The sequence below is a fragment of the Juglans microcarpa x Juglans regia genome, chromosome 6S (assembly GCF_004785595.1).
Source record: "Juglans microcarpa x Juglans regia isolate MS1-56 chromosome 6S, Jm3101_v1.0, whole genome shotgun sequence".
Taxonomy (NCBI): domain Eukaryota; kingdom Viridiplantae; phylum Streptophyta; class Magnoliopsida; order Fagales; family Juglandaceae; genus Juglans; species Juglans microcarpa x Juglans regia.
In genome coordinates this window covers 12149161-12172965 of record NC_054605.1, presented here as the reverse complement: position 1 = coordinate 12172965, position 23805 = coordinate 12149161, and the positions used below count along the sequence as shown (strand labels likewise).

At 40.5% G+C, this 23805-nt stretch overlaps 1 protein-coding gene across 2 annotated transcripts; it reads right to left on the bottom strand.

Moving 5' to 3' along the window:
• Nucleotides 1-3829: 3829 nt before the first annotated feature.
• Nucleotides 3830-23252, bottom strand: LOC121236924 (tetratricopeptide repeat protein 37). 2 transcript variants are annotated; one of them, XR_005934843.1, is made up of 13 exons: nucleotides 22893-23252; nucleotides 22176-22395; nucleotides 15841-15933; nucleotides 15660-15761; nucleotides 15348-15515; nucleotides 15178-15266; nucleotides 14495-14616; nucleotides 14120-14301; nucleotides 13590-13874; nucleotides 5838-5985; nucleotides 5295-5685; nucleotides 4688-4790; nucleotides 3830-3965 (listed from the first exon to the last, which is right to left on the bottom strand). XR_005934843.1 is itself a non-coding variant. In XM_041133435.1 (11 exons), the coding sequence occupies exons 1-11, from the start codon at nucleotides 23081-23083 to the stop codon at nucleotides 5312-5314; spliced, it is 1974 nt and encodes a 657-aa protein (XP_040989369.1). In that variant the 5' UTR covers nucleotides 23084-23252; the 3' UTR covers nucleotides 5208-5311. The 2 variants fall into 2 exon arrangements, 1 of the variants encoding a protein (XP_040989369.1); XM_041133435.1 differs by lacking the exons at nucleotides 3830-3965; nucleotides 4688-4790 and having other exon boundaries at nucleotides 5208-5685.
• Nucleotides 23253-23805: the final 553 nt, after the last annotated feature.

The following is a 23805-nucleotide window of genomic DNA, read 5'->3' as shown; positions in this document are numbered from 1 at the left end:
TTTGGCAAAAGAACAAGATACGTAGAATACAGGCACACACACTACTCCACTCACCTTTTATATGATTGGATCATTTCCCAGTTTTATTTTTGCCTCTTCAAAAACACCCCACCAACCCAAAAAGAGAGACATTTTTCAATCATAGTGCCATGTGTCTTTCTTCTTTAAAATACTATGAAGTAGGGTTGTTCATCTGGACCGTATGGACAAGCTTGGTATTTCATACATTAGATGATGATAGTTGTTTCTCTTTTTGGGACTTGTTGGTACTTGTTTGCACAGCTCAAATCCTTTATATTGTTACTACGATATTCTTCTGCCATAAGTGAAGAATTTTTAATAAAATTTAAGAAGTAGTCACAATGACCTCGACTCTTTAAAAAAAAATCTCGACCGAATTTCTTCATAATCCGGTCCGAAACTCGAAAAATTAGATCATATTTCAGTTTCTTTTTATTTTAGATGTTTATGCCACAGAAAATTGTAAATTTTATAGGAATAATTTTTTTCAATACGTTAAGCTCTAAGAGGGTATTAAGATACGCGATTATTTTATACTATCATAGAATAGAATGACATGTCATTACAAATTAATGTTTATGTAAATAATTTTAATGTCACGTCTTTTAAATAGATGAAAGTATCACGTCAACTATACCTCAAGAGTACTTAAAATATATTATATTCAATTCATGCAATGAGAATTTGATTATCTTTACATGATCTCTGGCTATAATTTTGTTTAAAGTGGAACATCATCTGCTTGGTAATGAAAATCAACCCATCTACTATTCCCGATTAAACTTCATCCCATTGAATTATACCGCATCATCAAGTTTTTACAGATTTTACAAACCTAAAAATGTGAAATGTCTCGTATTAACTATTTAATGGGTAAAACTAGGTTTTTAAGGATCTCAAGAAGTACAAACATACAAACAAAATTAGTCATATTCATCTAATATTTCATTAGAAATACTACAACCACAAATAAATTTAATAAAAGTAAATTCACAAACCAATATGATTTGGCTGAGTTTGGATGTTGAATTGAGTTGAGTTGAGATGATAAAATATTATGGAATACTATTATTATTTTTGAAATTTGAGAAAGTTGAATTATTTATTATATTTTGTATTGAAATTTGAAAAAAATATAATGATGAGTTGAGATGTATTTAGTAACCAAACGAAGCTAATACGTTAGATCTATTTTATAAACAAAGAAAAAAATATAAAGCTACAGCTACCGTTGTTTTACACCGTTTTTGAGTCTGACGTGTGCACGCCACTGTGGCATTTCCTTCCCTTTTTTTTTTTTTTTAGTTTGCTTCTTCCTTCCTTAGTCCCGCACCCGTTTCCATTTCTTTCCTCTGCACCCATTCTGCATTGCCACATACAGATTTCTCAACCACAAGAAGTCTCAACAACAAGTTTTATAATTTTCATGCAAAATATTTACAACAGAGGTCCACCGTAATATTTACAGCAAAATATTTACAACAATCATCCCTAACAACATGTTCTATAACGAAGCCAGAAACGATAGGATGCGAAAATGGGTGCGGAAAGAAACCAATTGTTGCCAGAAATATTTTGTGATAAAGAAGAAAGAAATCAAGAAATATTTTGCGAAAATAAACCAACCGTCGCCATAAATAATAAACAAGAATGGTCCACCAAAATAATTCTAGAAAAACAATAAATCAAGACCAATAATAAAGAAGAAAGAAATCAAGAAATCTAGGGTGCGGAAATGGAGAAATCTACAGTGAATGAGACCAAATTGCAGAGGTTTTGTTTCCCGGATTTGAGGTCGAACGAAGGACATCCCGGGACCAGAAATGAGTCACTTGTGCTGGTCGGAGATGGGTCTCTTGTGCCGGTCAAAATGGGTCTCTTGGGGGCAGTCAATGGGGATTTGGGGGAGATGGGTCTCTTGTGCACTTGTTTGGGGCAATGTAGAATGGGTGCAGAGGAAAGAAATGGAAACGGGCGCGGGACTAAGGAAGGAAGAAGCAAATGAAAAAAAAAAAAAAGGGAAGGAAATGCCACAGCGGCGTGCACATGTCAAGCGAGACTCAAAAACGGTGTAAAACAACGGTGGTTGTAGCTTTATCTAAAAAAAAATTACAATATGACGTATTATATTATGTTATGTCAGTTGATAATTTATAAATTTATTTTGTGAAGAGTAATGTTAGAGACAAATTTATATGTATAAGCCTTTTGTAAAAAAGTAAATCTTACAAAAACTGAGTTTTACATTTTTTTTTTTTTTTTGTAGAGTCTATTTTTTTATAAAATACTTAGCACGAAATTTGTGTATTTGAAAATCGTATATACTATTAGGAAAGAGCTTGTACACAAGCACAGCCAATAAGCAAAGAAACGAAGTGTATAATGTAGTTTCATGGAATATTTTATATAAAACTGTGTAACTGCTTCAAAGGTAAACAAAGCAGATATTGTAATGATTAGATGCCGGAACTACCACTCTCCACCAATTATAACCAGATGCCAATCTCTTTTGCTCACATCACGTAGCCCATGCAATTGGTCCCACCAAAAACAATCCCCACCAAAGTAAACAGAGATAGAAATCCTCACCCTTCAATCATTAACCAGTCTTGTGGGATGCGATGCCAAAGGTGAGAGACGAAAGGGAATTCTCCATTTCCCAGCCTTCACCGAAAAAGGGCAGAAAAATAAAGCCCTTTTGTGATTGGTGGGCTTTGATGCTTGGAAAGTAGCCTAGTGAACATGATTGTCAGTGAGAATTCTTATTTACATTTCCTATTTCTGTGTTGGGTATATGATTAGATGAGAAATTAACCAACCCTTTTTCTTTGGTTAGTGGCAAATTAATCAGGGCTGAAAAGAATTGCTATCTCACTATCTCACTATCTAATTGCAAACAATGTAGTACAATGAATGTTCCCAGAGTGTCCTTGCGGCATGAGAGCACATTTAAATAGAGTAATTATTAGATAATTATGAAATATAGATGTAAATTCATAGTTTTCATAGGTAATTTTAATGATTTAATATACCGTAGTAAGACAAGAATATCACCTAATCTCATATGTACTTTGAAACTGTCTAATAATTATGAGTTCTTCTACAGTCACTCCTCGCCCCTCCCGCTCGATGTGGCATGCCAGGTGTAATTATATTAAAAAAAAAAAAAAAAAAAAACAAAGAGGGAAGGAACAAAACCATAAATGAGACTTTTCAGTTTTCATTGCATTTTTCTCATTTATGTGAGTACCCAGCGACATCGGCCTCAACATCAAGATTTTTCATTGCCTATTGGACTTTTCATTGCTTTTTTCTCATTTCTGTGTGAGTTCTCCAGCTATATCGACCTCCAGAGGCAACGGTCTTTGTGTGAGTTTCCCAATCCGACATCAGCCTCCAAGTGCAACAGTTTTTCGACACGCAGCTGTAGTCTGCAGCTCCATTTTCGGCATCCACAACTACCACGAGTTCAAGGTTCTCCAGTTATTTTTATGTGTGTATTTCTATTAACATTCCATTTTGAAGAAGGATCTGGGACATAAACAATGTGGAAGGGCTGGTTAGGATCTGGAATTTTGAAGAAGGCATTTTGGACGATGTGGAAGGGTTTCGTTATTTGGAAGAGAAGAACATAAATGGATTATTCAAATTTTGTTTTTTTAATATTTCATATTCCTACCACATGGGCATTCTACGTCAAGCGGGAAGGGCCAGCCGTGGGAGTAGCATTTCTCAATAATTATTGACTATGATGTGACCATTAACTCTTCAAGAGTTCAAGTTGTTGTCACATTTAATATCAACCAAGTTAACCACTAATCCCAATTGATTTTCCGAGTGCAGATGTAATTGGTGCTTTGCTACAAATATTACAGATTTCCATTTAATACATTCACCGACTTCTAGCTCAAGTGTAACAGGGTAATGATCGCTGCCTTAGAATCCTGCAGAATTGAAAATCAGTTTTTGTATACTATAGAAGCCACAGGAGAGAGAATAATGATAGGGTTATTATCTTACTATTACCAATTTACTACTCTTTTTATATTTGATTTTTTTTTTTTTTACTTAATGATTAAGGAAGTGAGTATTAGTAAAGTTATATATTTTTTTAATTTTTTCTTAGTGATTAAGGATGTTAAAAAAATACTTCAAAGAAAATGATAAAAAAACTTGAAATACACTTGAGTAGTAAATGGGTAGTAATAGGGTAGTAAGCCTATCACTACCCAGAGAGAAAAAGGGTAAAAAAAACTGGTGTAGGTACTGACATATCAAGAAATAATAGTATCAGTATGTCATTTTTGTCTTCCTTTTTTAATGCAAGTAATTTTGTTTTGTTTTCAAATAGTAACAAAAATTCTTCTCATCAGTCACTATTCACTATCCCACACTCCACACCCTATGAAAAACACACATACATCCTATGAAAAATACCCCCACACTCTATGAAAAGCTATAGGTGTGAGATGTGTGATGTAAACAGTTACTGATTTGTAGCAAAACTTGAAAATGCACGTGGGCGCACACACAATCCATGCATTAATCAAACTCATTTTAACAGCTAAAAAATATAGGTAACACAGAAATAGGAGATGTAACAATTCTATAGGAAAAAACACACTGCAGAGAAGCAAGAGCATTATTTAGAATGAGAGAAGATCACCTTCTAATTCAATTCCTCGTCCATGCATCTCACAGCAACAATTCTATCTTTCAGTTTCTCTGAAACTTCAAAATTATCTGTTCTCATCCTTTCCCTTCGATACCTGCAACAAAAGCACCCATAAAGCAACCAAAGATAGTCGATCACCCCCAATAGAATGCGTAATCAATTTCCCATTTTAGTGGCATTGCAAACCATATATTTTCATCATTTAAAGGTTGTAACATGATATACCATCATGTTGTTAAATATACCATCAATTTCCTTGGTATATTGATCCACATGATATCGATTTCTTACTTTACAATGGGATGTCCAGACCATGAGAAGCCACGCTCCATTTTCACAAAATAGACTTTGCTTTAGAGACATTGAGATGCCTTTTCTTAATCAATCAGAAACCTGAGGTCCAAAATCAATGAACTCCACCCAGACAAGTCAATGAATGGATGTGCAAGGTTTTTCTCTTTATGGACAATGAAGAATAATTTTCATTTAGGAATAGGGCATACATAGAGATACAGGGAAAAACATGCTGATCAGATTTCATCTTTCAGTGATATACAGGTTTATAGCCAAATTTCATAATTCAGAACTACCTACCTACCCTAATCGAGTAGATAATTAATCTTGAATATGACATAACGACAAGCCATCACACAATCTTGACATGGACCCTGCTTTAACCATGTTGGACTTGGCTACATCTAGCAATGGGTCTGCCTGGAAAGCTTTTTCGAAACAATATTTCGCTTCCTCCCAGCGACCCTCTGCAACAAACACGAGACCCAAGTTGTTGAATGCAGGAGCATAACCAGGCAGCAGTTCAAGTGACTTCGTGAACATTGCTTTCGCACGCTCATATTGTTTTTGCTGGCGGTACAGATTCCCTAGGTTGGAAAATATAGCATGAGCTTCCTCTGTTGTTGCCAATGCCAAGGCCCGCTTGTACACTGCTTCAGCTTGTGATGGCTCCTCTAATAGTTGAAGTGAGATACCTAGTGACAGAAACAGAACCACAATACATTGGGTTAAAAAAAAAGTAATAGGGCTCCCTTGGGCACTGGCACGGGGGCAGGAAAGAGAGAGAGAGAGAGAGAGAGAGATAAAAAAAATTTGATATTCAAATATGTTATGGGTTCACACATACCAAGGTTAGACCATGCACAGCTGCACTCTTTAAAACGTGCTACTGCAGCTTTCAGGTACCTCTGTGATGCTTTAAATTGTCGAGTGCAGAGGTTATGAAGGCCAAGCTGGTGCCACTGAACAGCATCATCTGGATCCTCTGCAATGGCCTAATCCCAATAGAGATAAATGTATCAATGCAAGGAAAATTTGGAAAAGAATAGCAGTAGTAATCTTTATAAATATACCCAACAAACAATCCCATTGTTTGGCTTTAGCAATCATTTACATCAATTAATTTAATTCTAGAGGAAAGTTTGTACCCCAAACTATCAATCACTCTACAACGTCAAATTCTTTTTTTTTTTTTTTTTTATAAGTAATCAAGAATATATTAATAAAGATAGGCAAAGCCCAAGTCCACAAGATTGTATACAAGAGATAAGACCTATCTAGGTCGAAGTAAGGGAAACTAAAACATCATGAAAATTCAGGCTATTAAAATCTAAAGCAATGGCCCATAGAAATAAAGTGCTGAAAAATAGGGTTCGAAGTTCCTCTGGAGACCGCTCCTTGTTTTCGAAAGTCCGATCATTGCGCTCTTGCCATATACACCACATAATACAGAACGGGATCATTTTCCACACCGCCTTGATTTGTTGATCTCCACTTGGAAGTATCCAGCTGGCCAAAAGATCTACCACAGATGCAGGCATAACAAAAGATAGCTCAATCCGGCTAAAGACTTCCACCCACAAGGCTCTAGATGTCTCGCAATGTAGCAAGAGGTGTGTCACTGTCTCGCCATGTCTCTTACACATATAACTATCCGACACTTCCTCAAATTGTCGATAGTTAGGATCCTCCCCAACGCTGCTGTCCAAGCAAAGAAGACTGCTTTAGGCGGCGCCTTATTTCTCCAAATTCTCCTCCATGGGAATGGAATGTTTGCGGCTTGGGAAAGAGACTTATAGAAGGATCGAACTGAGAAAATGCCCTTACCTGCTGGAGTCCACCACATCCTATCACCTTGCAGTCTATTGGGCTTCACAGAATATAGAAGGCTGAAAAAAGCCTCAAAGGTGTCCACTTCCCAATCTTGCACTGCTCTACTAAACGTGACATTCCACTGCACTTGGTCTCCTGATAGAGTCATAAGGTCCTCTATTGAAGCATCCTGGTTACGTGCCACTTGGAAAATAGTTGGAAATGCATCCTTTAGAGCCCCATTCCCACACCACCACGTCTCTTCAAAACTTAATGCGAGAACCCCTCCCTAACACCAATTTAGAATGTGTACTAAAAGCCTACCACCACTTCCTAATGTGTTTCCAAACCGCCACACTGTTGACCCCAGATATCTCTCCAGGGCACTAGCCCCCCCACATATATTTACAATCAATCGCCAGTTTCCAAAGGGCTTCGGGCTCCTTGTTATACTTCCATAGCCACTTCCCAAGTAAGGCTTGATTGAATGTTCTTAGATTTTTTATATCCAGACCACTTGACGAGATTGGCCTACACACTTTATCCCAGCTGACCAGATGAAATTTGAATTCATCCCCTATCCCACCCCATAGGAAATCATGATATAGTTTATCAATCCGAGCTGCTACCCTGGCAGGCAATTGGAACAAAGATAAGAAGTACATCGGTAAATTAGAGAAGGTACTCTTAATAAGAGTCAAACGGCCACCTTTCGACAAATCTTCCACCCTGCCAATTTCCTTCCTATCTTCTTTATGACTGAATCCCATATGGATGAGGCCCTTGCGGCAGCCCCCAATGGCAATCCCAAGTAGGTAATGGGGAGAGAAGCTACCTTGCACCCAAGAATACTAGCTAGTTGCCTAGTGTTGCTCACATTCCTCACTGGCACTAACTCTGACTTGTCAAAATTAACTTTCAGACTTGACGCTGCTTCAAAACATAATAACAAAGCCTTCACTGCCCTCAACTCGTTTCTATCTGCCTCACAAAATAGGAGTGTGTCATTTGTAAAACTTAAATGAGACAAAGTAATAATGCCCCTGTTGGGGTCACCAATTGAAAAACCAGCCACAAAACCATGCATAACCACCGCCGATATCATCCTACTCAAGGCTTCCATAATGATAACAAAGAGAAGTGGGAACAAAGGATCTCCTTGCCTTAGACCTCAAGAGTTGCTGAAAAAGCCGCTAGGGTAGCCATTAATCAATATAGAGAATCTGGCTGTAGAGATGCACTAACTAATCCAAGAACGCCACCTAGCCCCAAATCCGCATTTCCCCAACAAGTACAAGAGGAAATCCCAATTTACGTGGTCATAGGTCTTCTCCATATCTAGTTTGCAAATAATTCCAGTGGAACCCGCCTTTAATCTGCTATCCAATCCCTCATTCGTTAAGAGGACTGAATCCAAAATTTGTCGTCCCTTAACAAATGCATTTTGTGGTTTTGAAATGATCTTACCCAAAACCGTCCCCAATCTGTTAGCAAGAACTTTGGAAATAATTTTATACACCCCATTCACAAGGCTAATGGGTCGAAAATCCTTAACCTCCACCGCTCCAATCTTCTTCGGGATCAACGTAAAAAAGGTAGTATTTAGACGTTTCTCAAACTTGCCAACTAAACATACTTCCTAGAACACATTCATAATGTCCTTTTTCACCATCTCCCAACAATCTTGGAAAAAGCCCATAGAAAAACCATATGGGCTTGGAGCTTTATCCTTACCCATACATCTGACTACATCAAACACTTTCGCCTCTTCAAAAGGCCTCTCCAACCAGGAGGCTTCCTGGGGCTCAATAGTGTCAAAAGCAAGGCCATCTAGCTTTGGCCTCCATCCCTCACCTTCTGTAAGCAGTTGCTCATAAAACTCCACCACATTGTCACAAATCAAAGGGGCCTTCTCACACTTCATACCATTAATGTTCAACATTTCAATGGTATTGGTTCTTCTATGAGAATTAGCAACTCTACGAAAGAACTTAGTACTCCGATCCCCCTTTTTCAACCACAAAACTCTTGACTTCTGGCGCCATGAAATCTCCTCAAATGATAGTACTCTTTCTAATTCTGAAACCAACTCTGTCTTGTGCAATAACTCTTCTGGTAAAAGGCCTCTAGCCTCAAGTATCCGCTTAAACTATTGCAACTCCTCCACCATGAATTTTTTTTGCTCCCCAATATCTCCAAAGGATTGTGAATTCCACAACTTAAGGTCAATTTTCAAAGCTTTTAACTTACAGGTTAGGATGTAAGAGGGATTACCATGGAACTGGTAAGAAGACCACCATTGCCTAACCTTATCCACAAAACCTTCACTTTTCAACCACATGTTTTCAAACTTGAAGTAACGACGCCCCGCTACGAATACCACCACAATCCAACAGAATAGGAAAATGATCCAAGCAAAGACGTGGCAGCCTCTTTTGGCTCACCTCCGAAAAATGCCCCTCCCACTGCGTTGAAATTAGGAATCTGTCCAATCGGGACCATGTCTGATTATTTGACCAAGTAAAGGAACCCCCCAATAGAGAAATATCCATGAGGTTTAAGTCAAAAATACAATTTGAGAGCTCTATCATTGCTGGACGCATCCTACCCTCACCAGATCGTTCACTAGGGAATCTGATGACATTAAAATCCCCTCCTATACACCAAGGAATCTCCCACCAGCGATGTAATCCAGCAAGTTCCTCCATAAGAAGCGTCTATCATGTCTACATTTGGACCATATACACCTGCAAAAACCCATACAAAATTATCTACTACTCTTAAAAGGGCATGCCACTGAGTACTCTCCCACAAACTCCTCTATTTTCTCAACAACTCTTTTATCCCATATCAGTAAGATTCCACTTGAAACCCCATTTGATGCTATAGATAGGCCCAATCTGCATAAGTACAACTCCAAACACTTTGGATGATCCTTCTAGAGACGCTTTTCAACTTAGTTTCTTGTAAGCATACTATATCTGCCCTCCATGCTCGCAACAAATTTTTTATACGAAGTCGCTTATTTACCTCATTTAACCCGCAGACGTTCCAAGACACAATTTTTGGATTCATAAAGAATAGGCGAGCCCCTTCCCTTTGGATTTTTTACGACTTGAGCTTCCTTCATACTTCAATGACCAAGTTAGGCGGTTGAACTCCCGCTGTATTTTCAACGCTAATTTCTTTGACTGTTTATGATCCACTTCAATTGCAATAAGTAAAGCTAGATACTGCTCTTCATAACCCACACATTCCATTCCTATCCAGTGTTGCATTTCTTTCACCGTTTGAAACAGCCAATCCAGAGTTTTCGATTCATTTGGTAGCAAATGATTCAATGGGATAGGGTTCCCATCACTAGAAGCCCACTACAGATTAGGAATTGCCCCCCTTCCTTCCTCTCCGAAAAGATTCCTACCTTCCCATTCAACCATAGCAGTACAAGTGGGAGATTGGGTCTCAGGGACCATCAATACCTCACAGCCAGATTGGGTCTCAGGAACCACCTCCACCCCTACCTCCTCAGCCTCTAGTTGAGCTTCAGAGCCGAAGTTCCTCACCACGATGGAGTCAAGATGGTCCTTGGGATGACACTGGACCTCCGTCTGGGAGGGGACCCTCCCATCAGGGTTATCGGCAATTTCTGGGTACCTGAAACAACACCGGCGTTGCACGGTGGCGGTAGCACCACCAACTCCACCTGACAGCCATCCCGCGAGTTCTCTGTACACCCCCCCTTCTCAGGCATCTCCTCGCCCGAAGAAGCCTCAAAGCACCTATCCTCTATTGAGGGCAAAGGAGCCGCCGTCGGTTCTATGGTCGTCGAAATACCGACATCTATCGCACACAGGGAAGGATCCCGATTCATTTCTCGCACACCATTTCTCGCTAGAGCAGATTCCGGCAACCTAGCCTTTGTCGAAGGTGTCGCCACCTTCGCCGGGGCCACCTGGCTCTTCGCCGGCAACGGTGGCTGAGGCCCACCCGCCGAAAGGCCTGATGCAGACCCCCGCATCTCCTCCACACGTGCCTCTTTTGTTTCGGCTGAAAAACCCAAGGCCCAGCATCGATTCCTTTGCTTGAGGCCTGCATAAAACTCCTGGGCCCATTCTGCTGTCCCATAGACCATGTCCCATTCTGATAACCTTGGCCCACACCCAACTTCCACCCCTGCTTCATCTTCAACGCACCATTTCAATAAGCATAAATCAGCCTGCACATCTTCTATTTTCCTCTGCATTTCCATCACAACCTGCAAAAGATTTTCCTTTTTAAGTCCGACAATTCCACTGCCAGCCCCTTCCCTCTTCTGCACCTTTACTAAAGCAACGACGTCTCCAGCCTGCAATAGCGCACCTCCTCTCAGACTGACAGGTTGAGAGGGTGGGTAAAAAACCTTTAGTTTTTTGAAGGCCTCCAAATACGATGTCGAGGGTTGAGCTGCCGTCACCGCTACCACCATTGGAGGAGACGACTCAGCTACACAGCCACTACCTACCACCCTTAACACTTCCACCAACTTACTCCACCCCCTCCCATCTCTCCCTTCAGGAATGAGAAGATTATTTCTCCGACCCCCCTGTCTGAACTCCACCAACGACATGAATGCCCCTTGGGAGTTAGCACACCTCTGAGCTATGAAGCCCCTGTCCCCTTCTCTGTGAGCCTAATAAAACTCCCTTCTTCCCACCTTTGAGCAGTCCTCCAAAGCTTTTGTGGACCAACAAGCCGAGCTTAACTCCAAATGCATACTTCTCACCAACTTCCAGCCCCTCTTTGTAACGTTCACCCATCGCCCAACTCTAACTACCTCAAATAACTTACGATCAATAACAACAACATTCAACATACTCATGTTCCTACTCATACTTGCAATAAACAGTCACTCAACCTCCCATGAAGAGCATCACCAGCCAAACAAACAAAAAGTGTACGGAGAGAAAATAAGGAGAGAGAAGCACTTTTTTTCATTTTCACAATGTCAAATTCTTACCTCAAAAAGATATATACTTATAAAAAAAAAAATTATCAATCACTCTACTTATAAAAAAAAAAAGAGGGTCTTCAGGCCGGACGTGGTGTTTAAGTGGAATTTACACCCTTCAATGAGACACAGCCACATTGCTTCTTTAATTTTATTACCATAGACACAACTGCAGCGGATAAAATGAAATGTGGAGCAATGTAGTCACACAGCTGAAGCCTGTCTCCACCATGGAGATTTCTCTCAAGCTCTCTCGCTCTCCTCAAGTTTGTCGGCCTTTCAATGGAACTGCAAATTTATTAAGACAAACCCAAATCACCTGGACAGTTGAAGAAAACCAAATGACCAGGAGGAGAAGAGATGCCATTTCTCCCATTCTACCCATATAATACCACTCGTTCTCTCTCCTCACAAACAAAAACACAAATACCCAGCCACCCAGTAATTGCCCACAACGAATCCAACTCTATTTGATGAATTTCATTTCTTCCGACTTAATTTCTCACAAAGTGAGAAGAGAGAGAGAGAGAGAGAGAGAGAGAGAGAGAGAGAGAGAGACTTTGTTGAGGGGAGAGAGACCAACAGAAAATCGAGGTTGAAGAGAGAGAGAGAGATTGCTTAGAGTGAGGAGAAAGAGAGCTTGAGAGAGAGGGAGTTTGTTGAGGAGAGAGAGAGCTTGCAAAGAGATATAAAGAGAGTTTGCCGAGTGAGGAGAGAGAGTTTGCTGAGAGCAAGAGAGGGAGAGACCGACAGAAAAAAAATTTAGTATCTGACCAGTTTTAGGGCAAATTTATGAAATCATTTTACATGTCTATCTCTAATTTAAGGGTGCAAATCTTACATTTGCACCTCATCTGATTTGAAGCTTTTCTCATAGAAAAAACTATCAATCACTCCATGAATTTACACCCCAAATTATCAAAACCTTCAGTTTGCACCCCAAACTACCACTTTTTGACAATTTGCACCATCAGTTTAAATCTGACTGTTATGATCAATTAAAAATGGGATATGTGGCACAGTCGGTCAAAAATGGGATATGTAGCCTAATCTTGACAGTCAAATTATGATTGACGATAAAAATTGTCAAAAAGTGGTAGTTTGGGGCGCAAATTGAAAAACAAATGGTAATTAGGGGGGTGCAAAATGTACTTTCCCCTTAAATTCTATTAGCAAGACTGATGAACTATTACTTAAGCAAATGAAATAGATTATTAGGGTGCAAGATGTACTTTCGCCCCGTAATTCTATTAGGTAAGATCGATGAACATTACTCAAACAAATGACATAAATTATTGTCTTCCAAATCTCATTCTTAAGAGTAAAAATTGTATGAGGTCAGTGCAGAAAATATGCCACTACAAAGGCTAAGGGAAGTGATTTATTATTGTCTGTCAACTTATAACCATTGAATACTTACATAAAAAAAACTTATAAGTTATAACCATTGCATTAATACAAAATCTCCAAAGACTTTTTATGTATGTTTAATATGCAGAACATTAGCAACAAATCTGTTCATAAATTCTTAATTTGCATTCATGAAATTGACTCCTATGACCCCCCCCCCCCCCCCCCAAAAAAAAAAAAAAAAAGTATGCATATCATCAAATAAATATTCTATACATATCTAAACTGTTTAAGGTTAAATCGGATGTAAGTACAGTACATGGTAGAATACACTACATGAGAAGCTCCTTCTGTCATGCATCATTGACTAATTACTCTTAGGAAATATATCAAGAGCATACAAGAAGGGCTCTTTTGTGCAAAAGTTATTCTGAAAAGCCGGAAAAATACCTGCTTTAGGCTGTTAACAGCACGATCTTTCACCTCCGACAACTCAGTCTGCTTAGTTTCAAATGCAGCGGTAATCTCATGTTGTGCTTTGTGAACCATGGCAAGCCCTGCCCATGCCACTGGAAGATCAAGCAGAACAGAATCTCCATCTCTTATTATAGAAGCCATCTCATTTCCAGCCCAAGAAAGCTGTTCACTAGGATCTTGAGACCTTTCTGCATCCTTAATTCGGTGAACTGCAACAGCATATCGCGTAGACATGCAATTGGGCTCCAACTTTGCTGCCTAAAGAACAACAGTAAGAGGAAATTAAGTCAAATGAAAACCACATGTTAAAAAGAGCAGACAAACTCTGTTCAAATAAGTGAAGAACTAGTATTATTTGCTTCTGAAGTAAAGGCAAGCAAATACGTAGCTATCCAATATTTATTATCAGGCCCCAAGACGAAAATCTTCCAGTAAGAATAAGAAGGTCAATTGGCAACCTCAAAAATAACTTATAAACAACTTTAGCAATGAGCCATGTGCACCTTCTCCAAGCACTTGCCAGAACTTCTATGATCACCCATCACAAAATATGCATTGGCAAGGTTTGCCCATATATGTGCAGCTTTTGGATCTATTTTTAATGCTGCTAGCAAACACTCCTTTGCAACATTGACAGCTGTAACCTGCTCTAAGGATGCACCGTCACCAGCATTTGCGCCAGCACCTAAGAATTTAGGAATATAGAAATGATTCATTAAGGCTTTTTCAACCATCTCACATTAATAATAACATAAAGAACCATTCCTTAAAGATTGCAATGTATCTACCAGAATTGTACAAATTTACAGAATGAGCACAGTGAATAAAGAAAAAAGTAGAATTCATCTAACATGAAGTCAAGCTCTTCAAAAGCATACCTGCTACAACTGATCCATATTTACATAAAAGAAGGGCAGCATAGTTTATTAAGGCAGCAGGATGATTTTGATCCTTTAGGAGTAACTGCTGAAAACATTTTTCTGATAGATCCAAGTTTCCACTGCAGGGTAGAGTAATCAGCATTATTTCCATGTGAAAGGAGCACTGGTTGTAAAAGCAGAAACTTTAATGACACTGAAAAAAAAAAAACACTACAAAGGCCATTCCCTTCCTCATAGAGCCTTGTGTGTGTTACATCCCAGTAATATTATTGCAAAGAAAATGTATAAGACCAAGTAAGATGAGCAGCTGGAGACATACTCAAGTGGCGATTTATATTGATGAACAAGAATGAAGGAAACAGAAAATTATAGGAGGTTACAAAAGATGGATGGTATAATAATTCACCCCTACAGGTAAGCAATCCCCCAAGGTTTCCAACACAACCATAGTTGTCAGAGGCAACTGCATTAAAGATGACAGAATCTTTTGTGGGATTACTATGAAATGCCATCGGCAATCCTCCAGCAGTTCATTTTATTTGGTTTTAATTTTCTTTGCAATAGTATTGCTGGGATATAAATTTATATTAATGACCAGTCTACCGCCACAGAGCAAAATGAAGGAAGCAGAAAATTACAGGAGGTTACACAATATTGATGGTATAATAATTCAACCTTACTTTTGAAGGTAAGCAATACCAAGGTTTCCAAGGCAATCATAATTGTCGGGGGCAACTGCCAACAAAGATGATAGAATCGTAATAGCACTCTACAGGAAATAACAAAGTCCATATCAGATTACAAAAGGAGAAAATGCAACTGTGAACAAAACCAAGCACCGTACGTATACCTGTAGACGACCACTTTTCAGAAGTATCAAGCCTAGGGAATTCCATAAAGCGGCTTGTCTAATATCTGATTGCATTGATTCTTTCAGTTTAGAAAGAATCTCCTCAAGCTCTTTGGGTTCAATTTCTTTATCTGAATTGCTATCCACTGAACTTTCTACTATTAAACACTACAGTTGGACAAAAAAAAAAAAAAACATGTTAACAAGATTAGCCATATTTGGATCATTCAGTTCATAGTAGAAAATAAATAAACAAAATAAGAAAAGCTTACGTAACTGGAAACTACACTATAGTTATCAGGATTACTGCACCTGTGCATGATGAATTTGAACCAATGAAAGAAGATCTGGCCTATCGATCTCTGCCTCAGGGCGGAGCAAGATCTCCGTTGCCTTCTCATATGACGAAACTGCCTAATAATATTCTAACTTGATGAAGGTTTCAACATGCATATTGATGCAAACAGAAAGCTCAGCAAATTCAAAATCCTACCTTCTGAGGTTGACCCAACCTTTGGTACATAAGGCCAAGTATGAAATGAGCATGAGCATTTTTGGGCATCTTCCTTGCAACATGAACTAACCCCTACAAGTATGAACTGAGTGCATCAAGAATTTGATCACAGAAAACTTTAAGAATGTATGAGACAGTATGAATTGTATGAGTGCAAGACAGCCAACGATACTGCTTTTCTGCCACATACACAATTATACCTGACAAAGTAAACAATTATATGATTCACAAAAGGGAATGTAAGCAGCGTTCTAGCATGAGTGGAACAGAGTGGAGTAATTTTTGTAGAATGCTCATTATAAAACATGGGCAGTGGAAATCCAAAAGAGTCGCCATAGCCAGGATAATGCAGCTGAAACTGACATTAATATGCGAGTCATAGTAACAAGGGAATTGGACAAGCATGCCCAGAGTCCTTAAGATTTATTGTATTCTATAGGTCTAACATAAACAATTAAAAAAATAAATGGAGTAATTTTTTTTTAATAAGTAATAAATTATTTCATTGATAAAGAAAATACGCATAGCCCAGGTACACTGGAAGTATACATGTGAATACACCTATTTAAGAACTAGAAACAGTTACATGGAGGAGTAATTATATGTATTGCATCATTGTAAATTTTTTTTTTTTTTATAAGTAATCAAGAATATATTAATAAAGATAGGCAAAGTCCGAGTACACAAGATGGTATACAAGAGATAAGACCTATCTAGGTTGAAGTAAGGGAAACTAAAAAGTCATGAAAATTCAAGCGATTAAAATCTACAGCAATGGCCCATAGCAATAAAGTGCTGAAAATAGGGATCGAAGTTCCTCTTGAGACCGCTCCTTGTTTTCGAAAGTCCGATCATTGCGCTCTTGCCATATACATCACATAATACAGATCGGGATCATTTTCCACACCGCCTTGATTTGTTGAACTCCACTTGGAAGTGTCCAGCTGGCCAAGAGATCTACCACACAAGCAGGCATAACAAAAGATAGTTCAATCCGGCTAAAGACTTCCACCCACAAGGCTCTAGATGTCTCACAATGTAACAAGAGGTGTTCCACTGTCTCGCCAGATCTCTTACACATACAACACCAGTCAAGTATAACTATCTGGCGCTTCCTCAGATTGTCGGTCGTCAGGATCCTCCCAACGCTGCTGTCCAAGTAAAGAAGACCGCTTCAGGCGACGCCTTATTTCTCCAAATTCTCCTCCATGGGAAGGGAATGTTTGCGGCTTGGGAAAGAGAATTATAAAAGGATCAAACTGAGAAGTCCCACACCATATGTCTCTCCAAAACTTAATACAAGAACCCCTCCCTAACACCAATATAAAATGGCTACTAAAAGCCCTCCACCCCTTCTTAATGTGTTTCCAAACCGCTGACCCCCGATATCTCTTCAGTGCACTAGACCCCCACATGCGTCCATATTTACAATCCATCGCCAGTTTCTAAAGGGCTTCGGGCTCCTTGTTATACCTCCATAGCCACTTCCTAAGTAAGGCTTGATTGAATGTTCTTAGATTTTTTATACCCAAACCACCTGACGAGATTGGTCTACATACTTTATTCCAGCTGACCAGGTGAAATTTGAAATCATCCCCTATCCCACCCCATAGGAAATCACGATACAGTTTATCAATCCGAGCCGCTACCCTGGTAGGCAATTGGAACAAAAATAAGAAGTACGTCGGTAAGTTAGAGAGGGTACTCTTAATAAGAGTCAAACGGCCACCTTTCGACAAATCTTCCACCCTGCCAATTTCCTTCCTATCTTCTCTATGACTGAATCCCATATGGATGAGGCCCTTGTAGCAGCCCCCAATGGCAATCCCAAGTAGGTAATGGAGAGATAAGCTACCTTGCACCCAAGAATACTAGCTAGTTGCCTAGTGTTGCTCACATTCCCCACTGGCACTAACTCTGACTTGTCAAAATTAACTTTCAGACCTGACGCCACTTCAAAGCATAATAACAAAGCTTTCACTGCCCTCAACTGGTTTCTATTTGCCTCACAGAATAGGAGCGTGTCATCTGCAAAAAGTAAATGAGACAATAATAATGCCCCTATTGGGGTCCCCAATTGAAAAACTAGCCACAAAACCATGCGTAACCACTGCCGATATCATCCTGCTCAAGGCTTCCATAATGATAACGAAGAGAAGTGGGGACAAATGATCTCCCTGCCTTAGACCTCGAGAGCTACTGAAAAAGCCGGTAGGGCAACCATTAATCAATATAGAGAATCTAGCTGTAGAGATGCACCAACTAATCCAAGAACGCCACCTAGCCCCAACGCCGCATCTCCCCAACAAGTACAAAAGAAAATCCCAATTTACGTGGTCATAGGCCTTCTCCATATCTAGTTTGCAAATAATTCTAGTGGAACCCGCCTTTAATCTGCTATCCAGTCCCTCGTTCACTAAGAGGACTGCATCCAAAATTTGTCATCCCTTAACAAATGCATTTTGTGGTTTGAAATGATCTTACCCAAAACCGTCCCCAATCTGTTAGCAAGAACCTTGGAAATAATTTTATACACCCCATTCACAAGGCTAATGGGTTGAAAGTCCTTAACCTCCACCGCTCCAATCTTCTTTGGGATCAACGTAATAAAGGTAGTATTTAGACGTTTTTGAAACTTGCCAACTAAAGATACTTCCAGGAATACATTCATAATGTCCTCTTTCACCACCTCCAACAAGCTTGGAAAAAGCCCATAGTAAAACCATGTAGGCCTGGAGCTTTATCCTTGCCCATACGCCTAACTACATCAAACACTTCCCCCTCTTCAAAAGGCCTCTCCAACCAGGATGCTTCCTGGGGCTCAATAGTGTCAAAAGGGAGGCCATCTAGCTTTGGCCTCCATCCCTCATCTTCTGTAAGCAATTGTTCATAGAACTCCACCACATGGTCATAGATCAAAGGGGCCTCCTTACACTCCATACCATTAATGTTTAGCATTTCAATGGTATTGATTCTTCTATGAGAATTACCAACTCTATGGAAGAACTTAGTACTCCGATCCCCCTCTTTCAACCACAAAGCTCTCAACTTCTGGTGCCATGAAATCTCCTCAAAGGATAGTACTATTTCTAATTCTGAAACCAACTCTATCTTGTGCAATAACTCTTCCAGTAAAAGGGCTCTAGCCTCAAGTATCCGTTCAAACTGTTGCAACTACTCAACCATGAATTTTTTTCGCTCCCCAATATCTCCAAAGGATTGGGAATTCCACAACTTAAGGTCAATTTTCAAAGCTTTTACCTTACAGGCTAGGATGTAAGAGGGATTACCATGGAATTGGTAAGAAGACCACTATTTACCTTATCCACAAAACCTTCACTTTTCGACCACATGTTTTCAAACTTGAAGTAATGACGCCCGCTAAGAATACCATCACAATCCAACAGAATAGGAAAATGATCTGAGCAAAGACGTGGCAACCTCTTTTGGCTCACCTCCAGAAAATGCCCCTCCCACTACGATGAAATTAGGAATCTGTCTAACTGGGACCATGTCTAATTATTCAACCAAGTAAAGGAAGCCCCCAATAGAGAAATATCCATCAAGTTTAAGTCAAAAATACAATTTGAGAACTCTGTCATTGCTGGACGCATCCTACTCTCACCAGATCGTTCACTAGGGAATCTGATGACATTAAAATCCCCTCCTATACACCACGGAATCTCCCACCAACTATGTAATCCATCCAATTCCTTCCATAAGAAGCGCCTATTGTTGTCTACATTTGGACCGTATACGCCTGCAAATGCCCAGACAAAATTATCTGCCACACTCTTAAAAGAGCATGCCACTGAGTACTCTCCCACAAACTCCCTCTATTTTCTCAACAACTCTTTTATCCCACATCAGTAAGATTCCACCCGAAGCCTCATTCGATGCTAGATAGGCCCAATCTGCATAAGTACAACTCCAAACACTTTGGATGATCCTTCTAGAGACGCTTTTCAACTTAGTTTCTTGTAAGCATACTATATCCGCCCTCCATTCCCACAACAAATTTTTTATACGAAGTCGCTTATTTACCTCATTTAACCTGCGGACGTTCCAAGACACAATTTTCGGCGTCATAAAGAATAAGCGAGCCCCTTCCCTTTGGATATTTTACAACTTGAGCTTCCTTCATACTTCAGTGACCAAGTTAGGCAGTTGAGCTCCCGTTGTTTTTTCGACGCCAATTTCTTTGACTTTGTATGATCTGCTTTAATTGTAGTAAGTAAAGCTAGAAACTGCTCTTCATAACCCACACATTCCATTCCTATCCAGTATTGCATTTCTTTCACCTTATGAACCAGCCAATCCGGAGCTTTTGATTCATTTGGTAGCAAACGATTCAATGGGATAGGGTCCCCATCACTAGAAGCCCACTGCAGCTTTGGAATCGCCCCCCTTCCTTCCTCTCCAAAAAGATTCCTACCCCCCCATTCAACCACAGCATTACAAGTGGGAGATGGGGTCTCAAGGACCATCAATACCTCACAACCAGATTGGGTCTCGGGAACCACCTCCACCCCTGCCTTCTCAGCCTCTAGTTGAGCTTCAGAGCCAAAGTTCCTCACCACGATGGAGTCAAGATGGTCCTCGAGATGACACTGGACCTCCATCTAGGGAGAGGACCCTCCCATTGTGGCTATCGGCGATTTCTGGGTACCTGAAACAACACCAGCATCACACTGTGGCGGTAGCACCACCAACTCCACCTGACAGTCATCCCGCGAGTTCTCTGTACACCCCCCCTTCTCAAGCATCTCCTCGCAGGAAGAAGCCTCAAAGCACCTCTCCTCTACTGATGGCAAAGAAGCTGCCGACCGTTCTGTGGACGACGAAATACCAGCATCTATCGCACACACGAAAGGATCCCGATACATTTCTCCCACTCCATTTCTCGCCGGAGCAGATTCCGACAACCTAGCCTCAGTCGGCGGTGTCGCCACCTTCGCCGGGGCCACCTGGCTCTTCGCTGGCAACGGTGGCTAAGGCCCACCCGCTGAAGGGCCTGATGCAGACACCCCGCATCTCCTCCACACGGGCCTCTTTTGTTTCGACTGAAAAACCCTAGGCCCAGCATCGATTCCTTTAACTGAGGCCTGCATAAAACTCCTGGGCCCATTCTGCTGGCCCATTGACCATGTCCCATTCTGATAACCTTGGCCCACACCCACTTCCACCCCTGCTTCATCTTCAACGCACCATTTCAATAAACATAAATCAGCCTGCACATCTTCTATTTTCCTCTGCATTTCCATCACAACCCGCAAAAGATTTTCCTTATTAAGTCCGACAATTCCACTGACAGCCCCTTCCCTCTTCTGCACCTTTACTGAAGAAGCGACGTCTCCAGCTTGCAACAGCACACCTCCTCTCTGACTGACAGGTTGATAGGGTGGGTAAACAACCTTCGATTTTTTTAGGGCCTCCAGATACGATGTCGAGGGTTGAACTGCCGTCGCTGCTACCACCAATGGAGGAGACGACTCAGCTACACGGCCCTGCCTACCACCCTCAACACTTCCACCAGCTTACTCCACCCCCTCGCATCTCTCCCTTTAGGAATGAGAAGATTATTTCTTTGACCCCCCTGTCTGAACTCTACCAACGCCATGAATGCCCCTTGGGAGTAAACACACCTCTGGGCTATGTAGCCCTTGTCCCCTTCTCTGTGAACCGAATAAAAGTCCCTTCTTCCCACTTTTGAGCGGTCCTCCAAAGCTTTTGTGAACCAACAAGTCAAGCTTAACTCCAAATGCAGACTTCTCACTAGCTTCCAGCCCCTCTCTGTAATGTTCACCCATCGCCCAACTCTAACTACCTCAAATAACTTACGATCAATAACAACAGCATTCAACATGCTCGTATTCCTATTCATACTTGCAGTAAACAGTCACTCAACCTCCCATGAAGAGCATCACCAGCCAAACAAACAAAAAGTGTACGGAGAGGATTCTCTCTCTCTCAACTTTGGAAGTATTTTCTCTCTCTCAATTTAATCAACATATGCCTCGTTGTAAATCATAGTAAGCATTCCTTCAAAGCACAAAAAGCAGCCAAGGGAAAAGGTTGGTAAAATTTCTCCGAAGAAATTTAATTGAGCCTGCCACCATTATAGTCAGGCAGAAGGAAACAAATTTACAAAAGCAGAGACCTATAAAATTACATGTACATAAACATGCATGCAACACACACACGCAGAGAAACCAAATATTGGGTGGGGGAGCAGGAAAAAAGTACATTAAAAATGAAATAAAAAATACTGGCACAAACAAAAAAGAGTAATTAACAGCCTATAGGGAACTCACGGTTTTAAGGCTGCTAACTTTTTCCTCACGTGAAGAAGGAACCCCTTGACCATGCTGATCACCATCAGCATCCCCTCCATAATCAAGAGAGCAATCTGCCTTATTATTTCTTGAACGACATTTACCCAATTTGTTTGAACGTTTAACCTCACCTTCCATGGCCTCACTGTCATTGCACATTACCCTACACTTATCTTGACTGCTCTCGCCATTAGCCAACCTACACATAATAAAATAAAATCGCTCTTCAACTGCTCCGATCATTAGCCAATCTACACATTGTAAAACCAAAAGAAAGAAATGGCCAATGACTTCATCGAAATCCAGACAGAGAGAGTAGCATTGAGCTATGTTATGCTTTGCACAAAATTAAAAAATTTATTACTCCGGAGTAATTATACAACTTATTGACCCATTATAGTGAATCTTAGTTTTCCTAAGCATGTTTTCCAGGAGGATTTGGAAGAAAATAGAAACTTTTCAAAAACTTTGTTACGTTGCTAAGAAAGTCTAGTTAGGTTTCAGATTGTCAGCGACCTGAGAAGGGAAAACTGAGTGCGCCACAACTAGTCGGCTTATCGAGATTATAATTATAATTAGTATCACCCCAAGCTTCGTATGCGCAAAAATTCAAAACATCAATTTTCCTGGCAATCAAACAGAGGGTAAAAAACAGTAAAAAGAAAACGAAAATAAGACAGGAGAACGAGGAGGAACCTGGTGAGGTCAGGGGCGGAAACGTGGATGGAATCGTCCTCGTCGGCTTCAGGAGGGTCGACGTTGAGGTCGGCTAGAACGACAAACTTAGGAGGTCTCTTCGAGTTCGAGTTCGAGTTCGAGTTCTCTTCTACGGAGCTCTCTGCTGTTCCGATTTCTGGTTTTACAGTCACTGGGCGCGATTCCGACATTTTTCTTTCCTCTCAATGCCTTTTCACGAAGCACACATGTATAAGCTCAGGGAAAAAAAAAAAAAGGCCATGCCCAGGTTTCGTGGGTTAGGTTTTCTGTATTGAATTTATGTGTCTAAACTCGTTTGGACTCGGAGTAAGTCATAATTTCACTGTTTTAGAAAGAGTTCCGCTTTGGAGCCGACCGGCATTTAGATCAGCAACTAATAAAATCTTGACACGTTAACTATATATACTATAACACAATGAGGATCACTAAATCAGAATATCAGTACATACCCTACATCTTTTACTTGTTTTTTTGCTATACCCATTGCAGCCATCGCTGCCTTTCCTGTGTGGTCACGCCAGCAACCCACTCCACAACCACCCACAACCATTTTGACGTCGATAGCAACCACCCACAACCATTTCAACGCCAAAGGCAAGTAGCTCAATGTCACGAGTCAGCCACCATACATTTCGTCGGCACCCACAACCACCATGAAGCTCGACAGCCACCATGTAGTCCAACGCGTCACCACTGTTAAAAAACTCCAAATCCATAATCCATCTGAATTTGACGAGGGCAAGAGAGTGAAAGAGAGACTAGGGCAAGAGAGGGAGACCACCACGTAGTTCGACGAGGGTGAGAGAACAGAGAGGGGGCTTCGGTGCGAGAGGGAGAGCAGGGTGAGAGTCAGACGAGTAGAATTTTTTTTTTTTTTGGTGTGTTGCGTCCC